The sequence below is a fragment of the Sycon ciliatum genome, chromosome 9, assembly GCF_964019385.1.
Source record: "Sycon ciliatum chromosome 9, ocSycCili1.1, whole genome shotgun sequence".
Lineage (NCBI taxonomy): Eukaryota > Metazoa > Porifera > Calcarea > Leucosolenida > Sycettidae > Sycon > Sycon ciliatum.
This window is the reverse complement of record NC_088651.1, coordinates 11,208,074-11,221,231: the sequence shown is the minus strand read 5'-3', so window position 1 is coordinate 11,221,231 and position 13,158 is coordinate 11,208,074. Positions and strand designations below refer to the sequence as shown.

General features: G+C 44.9%; 1 protein-coding gene across 1 annotated transcript in view; it reads right to left on the bottom strand.

The window, feature by feature from the left end:
• Positions 1–13,158, bottom strand: part of LOC135824689 (uncharacterized) — a 67,736-nt gene that overhangs the window by 42,241 nt on the left and 12,337 nt on the right. The window contains exons 6-12 of the mRNA XM_065337398.1: positions 12,661–12,732; positions 12,087–12,158; positions 11,656–11,718; positions 9,844–9,909; positions 9,439–9,513; positions 2,759–2,845; positions 126–194 (exon numbers count right to left, since the gene is read on the bottom strand). Of these exons, the coding sequence (XP_065193470.1) occupies positions 126–194; positions 2,759–2,845; positions 9,439–9,513; positions 9,844–9,909; positions 11,656–11,718; positions 12,087–12,158; positions 12,661–12,732 (504 nt within the window). The remainder of the gene's footprint in view (positions 1–125; positions 195–2,758; positions 2,846–9,438; positions 9,514–9,843; positions 9,910–11,655; positions 11,719–12,086; positions 12,159–12,660; positions 12,733–13,158) is intronic.

Here is a 13,158-nt window from a genome sequence, read left to right as displayed (position 1 = left end):
TTCTTATCAGTGTTCTTATCAGTGTTCATACTAACGAGGTTTGACTGTATGTACCAAAGTTTCTGAAAATAAATCTCCACCGAAAATTTCCAGAAATGCAATAATAATAAATGCTTTATACTTACTATTTGAAGATTGGCAAGCCAGGATGAAAGGCAATAAATAGATGATTCAGGTACGAATCACTCATATCTCTGCAGGAAGAGCACACCGTGACATGTGGCCAACATGAACAACACCGTTGGACCTTTTGACGCCCATCGCCAGAGGTGATGATATTGATGCTACAGTAAAGCCATAGCAGATCATTGCACAAAACTGACCGACAATACTGACGTTCTACAACTAACTATTGCAGTGCGCACCCAAGACGTACTAGAGCTGATAGCCAGTTAGTTGTAGAACAGCAGTACTGTCGGTCAGTTGTGTGCAATGTTATCCCATGAGCTGATTGTCAAGTAACTGGTGGTGTTAGTGGACATTGTGGTGTAACTTGTAGTTCCTCGGTTCTTTTCTTTACTATAGAGGTATATTAAAGGGGAAGGATACCCTAAAATCAAATTTTCGCCAGTTGTAGTCTTCGGGGTGCTGAGTCGAATGGTCTTTGTCCGGGGAAGCTGAGACGCTCCCTTCCTCCTTTATTCCTAATCGCACTCGCGCACTTCCACCGAAACTGGGTGATTGCGCCCTACTAAATAGGGATTTGTATGGAAAAAGTCACTAAAAACGCCGTGTCGTTCTTATAAAAGCACCGATGACCGCTATAGGTCCATATGTTGTAGCCTTTTGGCTGATGAGTCGATTGGTTTGGCTCCGAAAAGGCTGTGATGCCGCGCTCTGCCCTTATTCCCAATCGAACACGGCTGAGTAAGCGGTCACGTGCTCATGCGTACACCAGTCACCTGGTCACCATGCATGTGTGTGCCTGCAGGCTACAATTTTCACACCAAGGCTCTTCTCAAAGGCTTTTACGACTCCCTGGGTCAAAGGTTCAACTCGAGTGAAAGGAACGGGCCCAAACAGGCTGTAAATTCAGTTTACTGGTGTACGCCTGAGCACGTGACCGCTTACTCAACCGTGGTCGATTGGGAATAAGGGACGAACGCTGCATCGCAGCCTTTTTCGGACCAAAACCAGTCGACTCAGCGGCCAAAAGACTACAACAAATGGATCAATTGCGGTCATCCGTGCTTTTATAAGAACGAAACGGCGTTTTTAGTGACTTTTCCATACAAATCCCTATCTAGTAGGGTGCAGTCACCCAGTTTCGGTGGAAGTGCGCGAGTTCGATTGGGAATAAAGGAGGAAGGGAGCGTCTCAGCTTCCTCAGACCAAGACCATTCGACTTAGCACCCCGAAGACAACAACTGGTGAAAATTTGATTTTAGGGTATACTTCCCCTTTAAGAACTCAGATGGTGAGCAAAGGAAAAAAATTGTAACATGGAAAAAGTGAGCACAAGTTATGCGATCGAGTCCACAAACTAAACCAGATTTTGAACAGTCAGACGTGCACGATCTAGTCCAAAGCATGAAAGTCAGCTTGAGCACTCTCCATAGCGCAAACCAACGGCTTTCCAACTTGTCCGTTTTGTGCAAGATTGCGCACGTCTGACTGTTTAAAATCTTGTTTAGTTGGGTGACTCGATCTCATAACTTGTGCCCGCAATTTCCATGTTACAATAGAGATATATACACACATATACACACACACACACACACACACACACACACACACAGACGGCAATCCAGAGAAATGGAAAGAGACGGCAACGAAAATACACCCACAAACACATAGGGAGCGACATTTTAGAGATATATGGGCAAAGAAACAGATTGAAGTAACACTTCACTTTCTATGCATTCATTCATGCAAATTTAGAGACAATTTGAATGATTCTACATGTATATGGCAAAATGAGCAGCAAATAAGTGCCAATTGTCGGATGATTGCATAAGGGTATGAAACGATACCACTGCAGTGTCTTATTATAAAGCCTGTCTCATAATTATAGAAGCCTGCTTTGAATAGACGCCTGATTTTCAAGATCAATCTCGACACATACAAGCCTGGGTTTAGGGTTGACATATATAGAAATACCTGTCTTTTATAGAAGCCTGTCTCAAACTGCAGACAGAACTGTTTCGTCCTTTGTGGACTCATCAGCGGAGCACAGAAACAATGAGGCCGAAGCTGATAGCAATGAAAAATAGATTATCCAAAGCCAGATTTAAATCATGCCCGAACGTACCTTGCTCAAACTGACAAGTCAGTGAGCTCTGCATAACGCAAGCAGCAAAGGCACTACCCCACACGAGAGTGCTCAACTGCTACAACAGCAGGAACGAAGCCTGCTCTTTGAAGCCGGTCTCATAATATACCTTTAGCCTTCTGCCGTTTTTCTGCTCTTTTATCCCTCCCTACTGAGTACTAACATGTTTAAATACGATAATTATTATTTATATGTCACCCCCCCCACACACACACACCCTTCGCTATCATATTATTGGGCAACGATCCCGTTTGACTTTGCGAAGTAAAGTAAAGAATGCATACATACATAGTAGAAGGCTGTGAAAGTTCCCCAAAAAGTCATATAAGCCGTGGCTTATAATTATTACTTTACGGTACATGTAGTCACAGCAAAGATGTTTGGTGCTCTGTGACTTGTGTAAGGGAAAGTGAGCATTGCAAGCAGCGAATGCTACGCAGCAGAGTTCCCTCCATAATGTCATTCTTAAAACTTGTCTTCACTTACAAGCTTATTAGATTCGGCAACGGTATCGGTGAGTCTGCATTAATAGGACTGATGAACAAACTGTAAAATGCATTGCTACCTAGAGAGCTGACGCAGCAATTGAACAGATGGTGCAGTGCCCAAAATAGAGAATGCAGTGCCACACACACACACACACACACACACACACACACACACACACACACACACACACACACACACACACACACACACACATACACACACACACACACACACATACACACACACACACACACACACATACGCAACCACACACACGGACAAACACACAAATACATGCGCACCCATAAAAATTAAAGCATACCCATGCACACAGAGGCATAATTCAGTGCCCTGGATACTGCATAGACAGAAGACACATCCATGGCTATGATTGGGATGTGCCCAGGTCTAGTGTTGAAACGAGCGTATTTATAACAAACGAGCGATCAGTTCCACTAACGAGGAAGCTATTGAGCGAGCTAACGAGTTTCATTGATGTGGCAAATTATGATTTTTTAAATATATTTTTTCCTAGGTTCGATTTTTTCAATTCAGCTGGTCCAAATTATCACTGCCGGGGTTTGGGGTTGCTGCTGCTTCACTTTGGACTGCTGTTTGGTGTCGAGATGTCTTTTCAGCGCCGTCGTTGAGCAGCCTTTGTAAGAATAGACCGTTTTGCAAAGACTGTAGCCCTGTTCTTTGCTGCACCGCGGGAGAAAACTTCCAAACAACTGAGCGTAACTTTCACTCGAATCAAGAGTTGACAGAAGTTTGTCCTGCAGCAGGTCAGCAGATGCGGAACAAGACATCAGTGGAGTCCACCAAAGCTGCAACGACAACTGAAACAACTAAGTGTCGTGCAGGCGGCATGCAGTCACTGTAACTGCGAGTGATTTTCACTTTGTGCGGGACTGGACTCTCGATCGACCAGGGGGTCGTAAAAAAATTCCCGCTCGACTTGTACTGCCATGTGTACGGATTACGGTGTACGGTGCTCGTTAGTGTAAACGAGCTGGCCGCACAAACGAGCCGAGTTTCTGGCGAGCTAGCTAACGAGTACACGGTGAGATCGTTTTGACACTAGTCGTGAGTACAGTAAAACCTGTAACTAAAGACCACCGTGACTAGCGACCAGCCTGGTACTACAGTAAAACCTGTAACTAAAGACCACCGTGACTAGCGACCAGCCTGGTACTACAGTAAAACCTGTAACTAAAGACCACCGTGACTAGCGACCAGCCTGGTACTACAGTAAAACCTGTAACTAAAGACCACCGTGACTAGCGACCAGCCTGGTACTACCGTAAAACCTGTAACTAAAGACCACCGTGACTAGCGACCAGCCTGGTACTACCGTAAAACCTGTAACTAAAGACCACCGTGACTAGCGACCAGCCTGGTACTACAGTAAAACCTGTAACTAAAGACCACCTTGACTAGCGACCAGCCTGGTACTACAGTAAAACCTGTAACTAAAGACCACCGTGACTAGCGACCAGCCTGGTACTACAGTAAAACCTGTAACTAAAGACCACCGTGACTAGCGACCAGCCTGGTACTACAGTAAAACCTGTAACTAAAGACCACCGTGACTAGCGACCAGCCTGGTACTACCGTAAAACCTGTAACTAAAGACCACCGTGACTAGCGACCAGCCTGGTACTACAGTAAAACCTGTAACTAAAGACCACCGTGACTAGCGACCAGCCTGGTACTACAGTAAAACCTGTAACTAAAGACCACCGTGACTAGCGACCAGCCTGGTACTACAGTAAAACCTGTAACTAAAGACCACCGTGACTAGCGACCAGCCTGGTACTACAGTAAAACCTGTAACTAAAGACCACCGTGACTAGCGACCAGCCTGGTACTACAGTAAAACCTGTAACTAAAGACCACCGCGACTAGCGACCAGCCTGGTACTACAGTAAAACCTGTAACTAAAGACCACCGCGACTAGCGACCAGCCTGGTACGACAGACCACTTCACCAGGCACGGACTGTCCCACATTCATATTATGGCTGTGCGATGCAAACCTCTAACTAAGGACCACCTGCCACTAAAGACCGCTTTTTCTGGCCCCAAGGTGTGGTCGTTTTTCACAGGTTTTACAGTGCATGCGTCACCAAGGTACACAACATGGCTGGCACATAAAAGATAGTTCATGGCTACACTCAGACCACTCCACAACTCTCTGTTTCCTGAGCCATGAGAAGAAGGAAAATGGCGTTGGCTTGGTCTGAGGGTTCTCGCCCTAATGCAGCGGTTGGTGATCCAACATTGGCTGCAGTGTTTTTGGTCTTACGCTGGAATTTCTTTTCACTTTTGACCATCGAGTTTGCACCTGCCACAGGACGTGTCATTAACCTTCTGTATTGTTAATCAACTCGTTGCATGCCTTGTTCTTAGTTCTAATCAAGAGGCTCCAAATAAGTATTGATGCAACAACTTATAGACAATTTGCTGTACAGCTTTGGTGGCCATGTTGCCCCTTTGCGGTGAGTAACATGAAAATACGTCTCTGAGGTCAGCTACGACACAACAAACTTATCGATAAGACAATTCCTGCACTGGACAAATAGCAAACTTGCAACACTGTCCAGCTAGCAGCTACCCGTACACTGGAACTCCACACCATCAACTGGAGATACTGGTTCAACTTTTCAGTCACAGTGACCATCATTAGGATGAAGTGGGCAAGGAAGGAGTGAGCAGAGAGGAAGGGGTGGGGGGGGGGGGGCTGAACTACACAGTTACATAAGTGGTGCAGAAAAACTGTATTTTGTTTGAAGTTTTATGTTACACCGCAAACCACCAAACGGGCATTGATGCCCAATATTATGATGGCGATAGAATAAAAAGTGTTACTGACAGTATAATTATGTAGTGTTATACTTCGGCATTTCAATAATTCTTGTGGTCAAAGAGGGCACCACCCCGTTTTTCGGCCGCAATTGGTTGTCTAACATACGTTTGGATTGGCATACCATCTGTTCTGTTTCTTCTGCTCCACGTACGTCTGATTCTTAGTCTGTACTAGACGAGTTCCCAAGCGTTTTTCAAGGTGGTGTGGGCAAGACTCATGACTCGGAGGCAGTGATCCACATAGCCAGTGGTGCAATACCCAAGTGCTACTCAGCTCGACTGTTGCCATACGCCATGAAACCGCAAGCTGAAGTTGAATTAGATTGTTTGATTAAGGAGGGTGTTCTAGTGCCGGTAGAATCTTCAGAGTGGGCTACTCCGATTGTAGTTGTGAAGAAAGCCGATGGTTCTATACGACTCTGTGCAGACTTTAAAGTCACCATCAACCAGCATATTGAAAGCAACATACACCCTATTCCAAATACCAGTGATTTATTGTCCAGCATTACCGGGGCCTCTGTTTTCTCAAAAGTTGACCTCAGCCAAGCATACACTCAGTTACCATTGTCCGATGACAGTCAGAAACCGTGCGTCATTGCAACCCACGGAGGGCTGTTTGCTTTCACGAGATTGACATTCGGCGTTTCCTCAGCACCACCAATCTGGCAAAAGACTATAGAGCAGATCTTAGCGGGCATCGATGGGGTCATAGTGTACTTTGATGACATCTTAATCACGGGAACCAACCAAGCAGAGCATGATACCCGACGGTTGCGTCAAGTTCTAGACAGTTTGAAAAGGCAGGGTTACAGCTGAAGAAAGCAAAGTGTGAGCTGAACCAGGAGAGTGTCAAGTATCTAGGCTTCATTGTATCAAGCAAGGGGCTGCATGCTGATCCTAGCAAGTCGTAGTGTGGTCCTTCCATCTTCGTTCAAGCGACTTGACTGAGCTGGATAGAGTCCAGGCCAGGTTTGCAAGATCCTACCTTAGGAAACGCAAAATCCGAATCGTCTTTAATACTCCCAAGCAGGATCTTAATAAAAAAGCTAACATTGAATCCCTTCTTTACCGCAGGCAGTTTTTAAGCTTAGTTACCATGCACAAATTTATTTTCAAGTATCGACGTTATCTAGCTTCATTCCATTTCAATATCACGCAGAGTGCGAGACGCCCTAACAAAATTATTCTACCTAAAGCAAAGACCACATCAAAATCGTTGTTTCTCTTCCAAACCTCTTATGGAACTGCCTCCCACCAAGACTAACTGCAGAACCATCCATTATTGTTTTCAAGAATGAGCTTCGCAAACTCACTTGCAAACATAGTGCTTCGCTCTCGGGGATGCCTACGCCATGTACATACCCCCCCCCCCCCCCTGTGTGCTCCCCAACGCATTCACGCTGCACAACTTTTCACTACTTTCACTTTAGCTCATACATGTACATGTACATGTACATCCTTCAAAGCGGTGAACCCCTTGATAGGCGACAAGCCTCTGGGTCATCCTAATAAAGATTATTATTATTATTATTATTATTAAGGTGTCTGCCATAGCCAAAGCGCCACAGCCCGCAAACTCGTCAGAACTACACTCCTTCTTGGGGCTGGTCAACTTTTATGGTCGATTTTTTTTTTTTTTTTTTTTACTATTGACACAGCCCTACTGGAAAACAGGTGGAGAACAAAAAGAAACGAGGAAAAGGACAAAACATAGGGGATGTAGGGACGACGTGCTGATGTGCTGGGAGCAACTCAACCGACCAGAGGTCTCGGCGTCAGCGTTGCAACTAGGCATCGAAAAATGTGTGTGTGTGGGGGGGGGGGTTGCACAAGAACAACTGCAAAACAAACAGAAGCTAGAGAATACCACAAATAATATTTATCCCCGATGCATCGCAGTGGCTGTTTCCCTTGAACCGTCTTCTTCAGAACGGTACGTAGTGAAACTGGACTCCCATGTGTCAGCATAACTCCATTCAGTGTGAGGAGATCTTAGCATTGTCAAACGTACTGGCTCACTATGATCTCAAGAAGCCACTTATCTTGGAGTGTGACGCGTCTCCAACGGGAATCGGTGCCTGCCTACTACAACCAGACAAAGTAGGTTATTTGCGTCCTGTTACTTATGTATCTCGTTCACTGGCTGCTGCTGAAAGAAATTACGCACAAATTGAGAGAGAAGCTCTTGCCATTGTATTTGCCGTGAAACGTCTTTTAAAAGCAGTATATATGTGGGCGGCACTTTACCCTTTCGCACTGATCATAAACCACTATTGAAGATCTTTGGGGAATATGATCAACATGATCAACTTCCATCTGTCACTACATTCATTCCGCTCGAGTCTAAGGACTCCCCAGTCTTCTACTATACAATGGTAAAGTAATGGATACACCTATTACACGTTGTGTTTGTGAGTGCCTTGGTTCCTATCGTGGCCAGAACGTTCAATTACAAAATGTAGTAGTGGCAGTAGTAACAATTAACAATTTGCGAAGTGATCGCAGATAATCATGTTTTCAGCGGTAGCAGAATAATGTACCTGAATAAATTTACATCAGTCCAGTCCGTTGAACCTCAACACCACTCCCCTTGAGCTGTGAGATCTGCATAAATCGACAGCTTTTTGATCAGTCGAGATCAAACCTAAACATCCCAATTATCTGTGCGTGACTCACACGTGACACACTTTCATGTTGCAGAATCCATGGATTTGCGAGTGAAATTACGTAGTGTTGAAACGAGCGTATCTGAAACAAACGATCGAACAGTTCAACTTACGCGCAAGCTATCGAGCGAGCTAAAGAGTTTAAATAGAAAGCGGGAGAAAACTTGCAAACTAGTCAGCGTAACTTTTACTCGAATGGAAAGTTGAGAGAAGCATATCCTGCGACAGGTCAGCAGATGCGGAACAAGACGTCAGTGGAGTCCACCAAAGCCGCAATGACAACTGAAACAATTGAGTGCCGTGCAGGCATACAGTCACTGTAACTGCGAGTGATTTTCACTTTGCGCGGGACTGGACTCTCGATCGACCCGGACAGTGGGAGTTGTAAGATATGTTTACTGCTCCCCGAACACATGTACTGCCATGTGTACGGAGTACGGTGTACGGTGTATGGAGTACGGTGTACGGTGGTCGTTAGTGTAAACGAGCTGGCCGCACAAACGAGCCGAGTTTCTGGCGAGCGAGCTAACGAGTACCCGGTGAGATCGTTTCAACACTAGAGTAGAACCCGGGTTAAGGGTCACAGCGGATTAGGGGTTGGAGCCGGGTGGGAGGGGGGGGGGGACTTGGCACGTACATTGTGCGGGTGATCCTGCGGAGCCCGAGATGCGGGTCACTTGGCATGTACATTGTGCGGGTGATCCTTATACCGGGATTTAAATTCCGGCCTAAGGGGGGTCACCCGTCGGTTTCCGAGGAAGCCGTAATTTTTCGCTCCAAATTTTTTTTCCGGGGTCCATCTACTCACAAAAATTCCTTTTGCACACCTTTTTGCCCATCCCTGTACAACTGAGTCCAGCTATGTCCGCGCAGAGTTAGGTGGACCCGTAACCCGGGTTCTACTCTAAAGATTAGGTCTAGAAAAGTAGCTGCTGCTACTGGTCGAACACTACTGAGTATGCTGGTGGAAGAGAATTTTCACAGTATTGAGTGCTCTGGGTGAAAGTTGTTTCACTGCTTGTTCATTGCTCTGGATGAAGAGTGTTTACCATTGCTCATTGCTGAGTGAATGAAACAATCAGACTAAGTAGATCACACGGGATTCTTTAAAATGACGTACGCTGATCAGCTGGACGATAACTTACAGATGCTTAAGGATTGGAAACTTCTCATGGAAGAAGGTTGGTGAGATGTCTATGATCTGATTATGGGAAATATCTCTGAGAATAGGAGAACAACAGGAGACAAGGGGGGGGGCACAGAATTTGTTATAAGTTTGACTTTGGCCTGTGCATGTAACACAATAAGTGTTTTTTGTTTGTTTGTTTGTTTGTTTCCGGAGTACAAGCTGCACTGGAGTACAAGCCACACCAATCTTACATTTTGTATTGTCTGGTTGTGTGTGTTTGTGTTTCTGTGTAACAATAATGAAGGCAGAGGTGCAGTGCACATTACACAGCAATATGCAATTGCTCCAGGAAATGAGGTAGATGCACAAATGCGTAACATTTCAGATTTGTTATTTGGCTCAGTCTCCAAATTAGACTTACAGATGAATGACAAAGGGGAAACGTGGGAGAGACTCGATGGAGGTGAACTGATTATGAGAGAGATCTCTGCAGCAGACATATAGATAGAATCATCATTATAATCATCATCGTCGTTGAAATAGTCATCACTGTCGCTGTCGCCGTCATCGTCGTTGTCTTTAAAAATCTGAGTTCCTGAAAACATGTTTACCTCCGGATTAGGAATAAGCAAACATGCGGTAGCAAAATTACTGCACAGCCTATATCCAGCACAATAGAATGGCAATCCTAACTACGCCGTGTGTCGTTATCCTTCATCGTCATCTATTCTTAGCTAACACGCTTAGTTCGCTGTGATGTTTAGCTTGTTTTCGTCTGGAGTGCGCCCCCCCCCCCCCCTCGCGGCCCCTTCTTACATATTTCATAACTTGTTAGAAGGCTGTTGGTTTGCGCACTCCAGACACGATGCAGCTAAGCATCAGGTCGTTGAGTACCAGTATCACATCAGTCAGTTTTTCTGCTAATTGTTGCATGTTGTGACTCACCGGTATCATGCTTATATGTGTTAGTGTTGGACAAAACGGATACCGCACATTCTCTATTATAAGCACAGGTCTCCATTACTAGCACAGTCTCTAATACTAGCACACTGTGAGCACCTTTCGAAACATTATAAGCATAGTATCAGGTTCGGCCTCATTTTCTCTGTGCTGCGCTGATGAGTCCTCAAAGTAGGAAACAAATCTGTCCGCAGATTTAATATTTTGCTCCTGCTCTTGTGGCAGTTGACTCTGTCCAGTATAAGAGCGGTCTCCAGAGGCGTGTTGAAAAATATAAGAACAGCATTGATAATAGAGAAATACGGGCAACTTGAAAGCTTATGGTTCTCTCTTTTTAATTACGCTCATTTCAAGAATTTAGGTTCCGTATTCACAAACAACCTGTGTCTACAACACATGTGCAATCCATGCAACCCACGACCGAAAATGTGTTCCCAACGACTGGACTGGTAACATGCGACCATTACTGCAAAAGTCGGGGCAAGTGTCTCCCATTAAAGAACCCAATCATCCATGACACCACGATTACGGCAACCCCGGAAATCTGAATAGGTCCATCCACAGCCATCACCTAATTAAGTAAGAGACAACCAGATCCAGTGGTTGTCACCTTTCACCACTGCTGTCATTCGCACTTTTCGCCTGATTTGCCCCATGATGCAGTCATTTACGCTTTGCACTGCCGCCATTCACAACTTTTAGCTTTGCACCATGATGCCGCCATTTACACATTTACACTTTGCAAGTTTGTGGGTATATAAACCAATACTCCTCCAGAGTTACTCAATACTGTTTTCTGATGATCGCTTAGTGCGTGAAACTCAGAGTTAACACAGTTTCTCTGTCCTCTTATTGTTTGAAATCTGAATAGGTTTTAATACAGTCTTGTGTATTGTTGTGTGTTGAAAGAATATCTGAAGTTTGCAAGAATACCAGCGTAGCATCCCGGTACTGCCCATCTGCACACAATGGCCAAGTAGCAATACCTATATTGGTAGAGAATGATCACAGATTAGTTGCTTGCATGAAATCAGGACGAAACCCTATATGGCGCCACATAGGCGTGAAACGGACATGGAATTTCGAATACGAACGAACTCTCGCACTAACGAACAAACTTGAATGGATATTCTCTAACACACGTAGCTACCAAGATGGCATAGCCGTGAGTTCACCCGATTTTTGTACCTAACAGTGATGGAAAGCTGTCTGTGGGGGTGCAGAGGGCATATGTTACTAGCTGGTCCATAGCACACAAGAAAGGCAAACTCACAGCTTCTTCAACGTTTCCACGGTTCTGTTCGGAAAGCTCGCTAGTCTATTGTGATTCAGGAACCTAAAACATGCATGAAAAAGCGAAAGCACATTGGTTAGATGGGTATCATCTAGGTGCCATATACACTGATGAGCGGGAGAAAAAATAAATTTCACGTTTCGCGTCAGTCTCGGCTAGAGGCCAAGTTGTCCCGCATCCGTAGGAACGCCACCATCCTCTATGGTTCAATATTGTGTGGAGAATGGGGGATTCCCCTGTCAAGGATCTGTGACTGGAAAGGGAGGGTGTTAAACAAATACTCGGCATAAGCCCCGAAACGCAGGCTATTTTTCATTAAAATAATTACGTAATCTCTGCGCCTTGGAGCAGGGTGTGGGCCCTGGACCTGGACACTGGTAATGTACAATAATGTCACAACGTCGGCTTACAGCTGCCGAAGTATTGTGAACGGTCGGAAAATGTCATTTGGTAAGCTAGAAAGCAGGTTGTGATCCAACGATCTGCATAACGGGCAGAACGAATCACAGTAGAAAAAGAAAGTACACAACTGAGAAAGAATGTGGAAAAGAAAGAAGAGATTCAATGATGAGTCTAGAAGAGAAACATTTCTGAGCCGTATGTTACATATTTCATTTCATAATTTCATCAAGGTAGTATGTCACTATCAACTGTAGTATTCATAGCTACAAGATCAGAACGGGTGCGTTAAGGTGAAGGAAAAATAGATTGTGCTGGTACACAAACTGGCATGCAAAGGTGTTAGAAACAGCACTGAGAGTATGAGGGAAGAACCGGAGACAACGCAAGCAATGAAGCTTCAATGAACATGGCTACGTACAGTGCAAAAACTGTGCAGCTCGACACCCGGCGAGAAATCGGTATCAGCAGCTACTACACCTAGCTGATGATGCTCACAAGACAGAAGCGGAAAAAAACACTGAATTTCTTTATTTAGTGCTCTACTACGCGAAATGTGCTATTATTATTATTATTATTACATACAGTGTCCGTAGAGTTTTAATTGATTGGAAGACATTGGCAGGAAGGGAAGATAGCATGTTGTGACCAAGGTTCCTGAATAAAACATCAACAGATATAGGCAAAACATGAGGAAACAAGTTAGGAATACAGGCATAGGTTGCCAGAAAGACGCATTGATGGATGGACAGATGGAAAGACAAGTGGATAAAGAGACAAACAGACGGACGGATGGATGGATGGATGGAGGGACGGACGAACAGAGAGTCAGACAGACAGGCAAACAAAACAAAAATGTCTCTTCCTCTATCTTTTTCTATGTCTCTCTCTCTCTCTCTCGCTCACTCTCTCCCGCTCACTCTGTCCCGCATGCAGTCTCTCTTCATCATGAATCATCATTTAAATGTACGTCCTCCACATCATTAAAATTGTCGCTGCCCGGAGCGATGTTTCAAAATTCGTATTCGGCAGAGATACCAGGATTCTTATAACCGAGCTTGCAATCTTGATAAGTGCTCACGC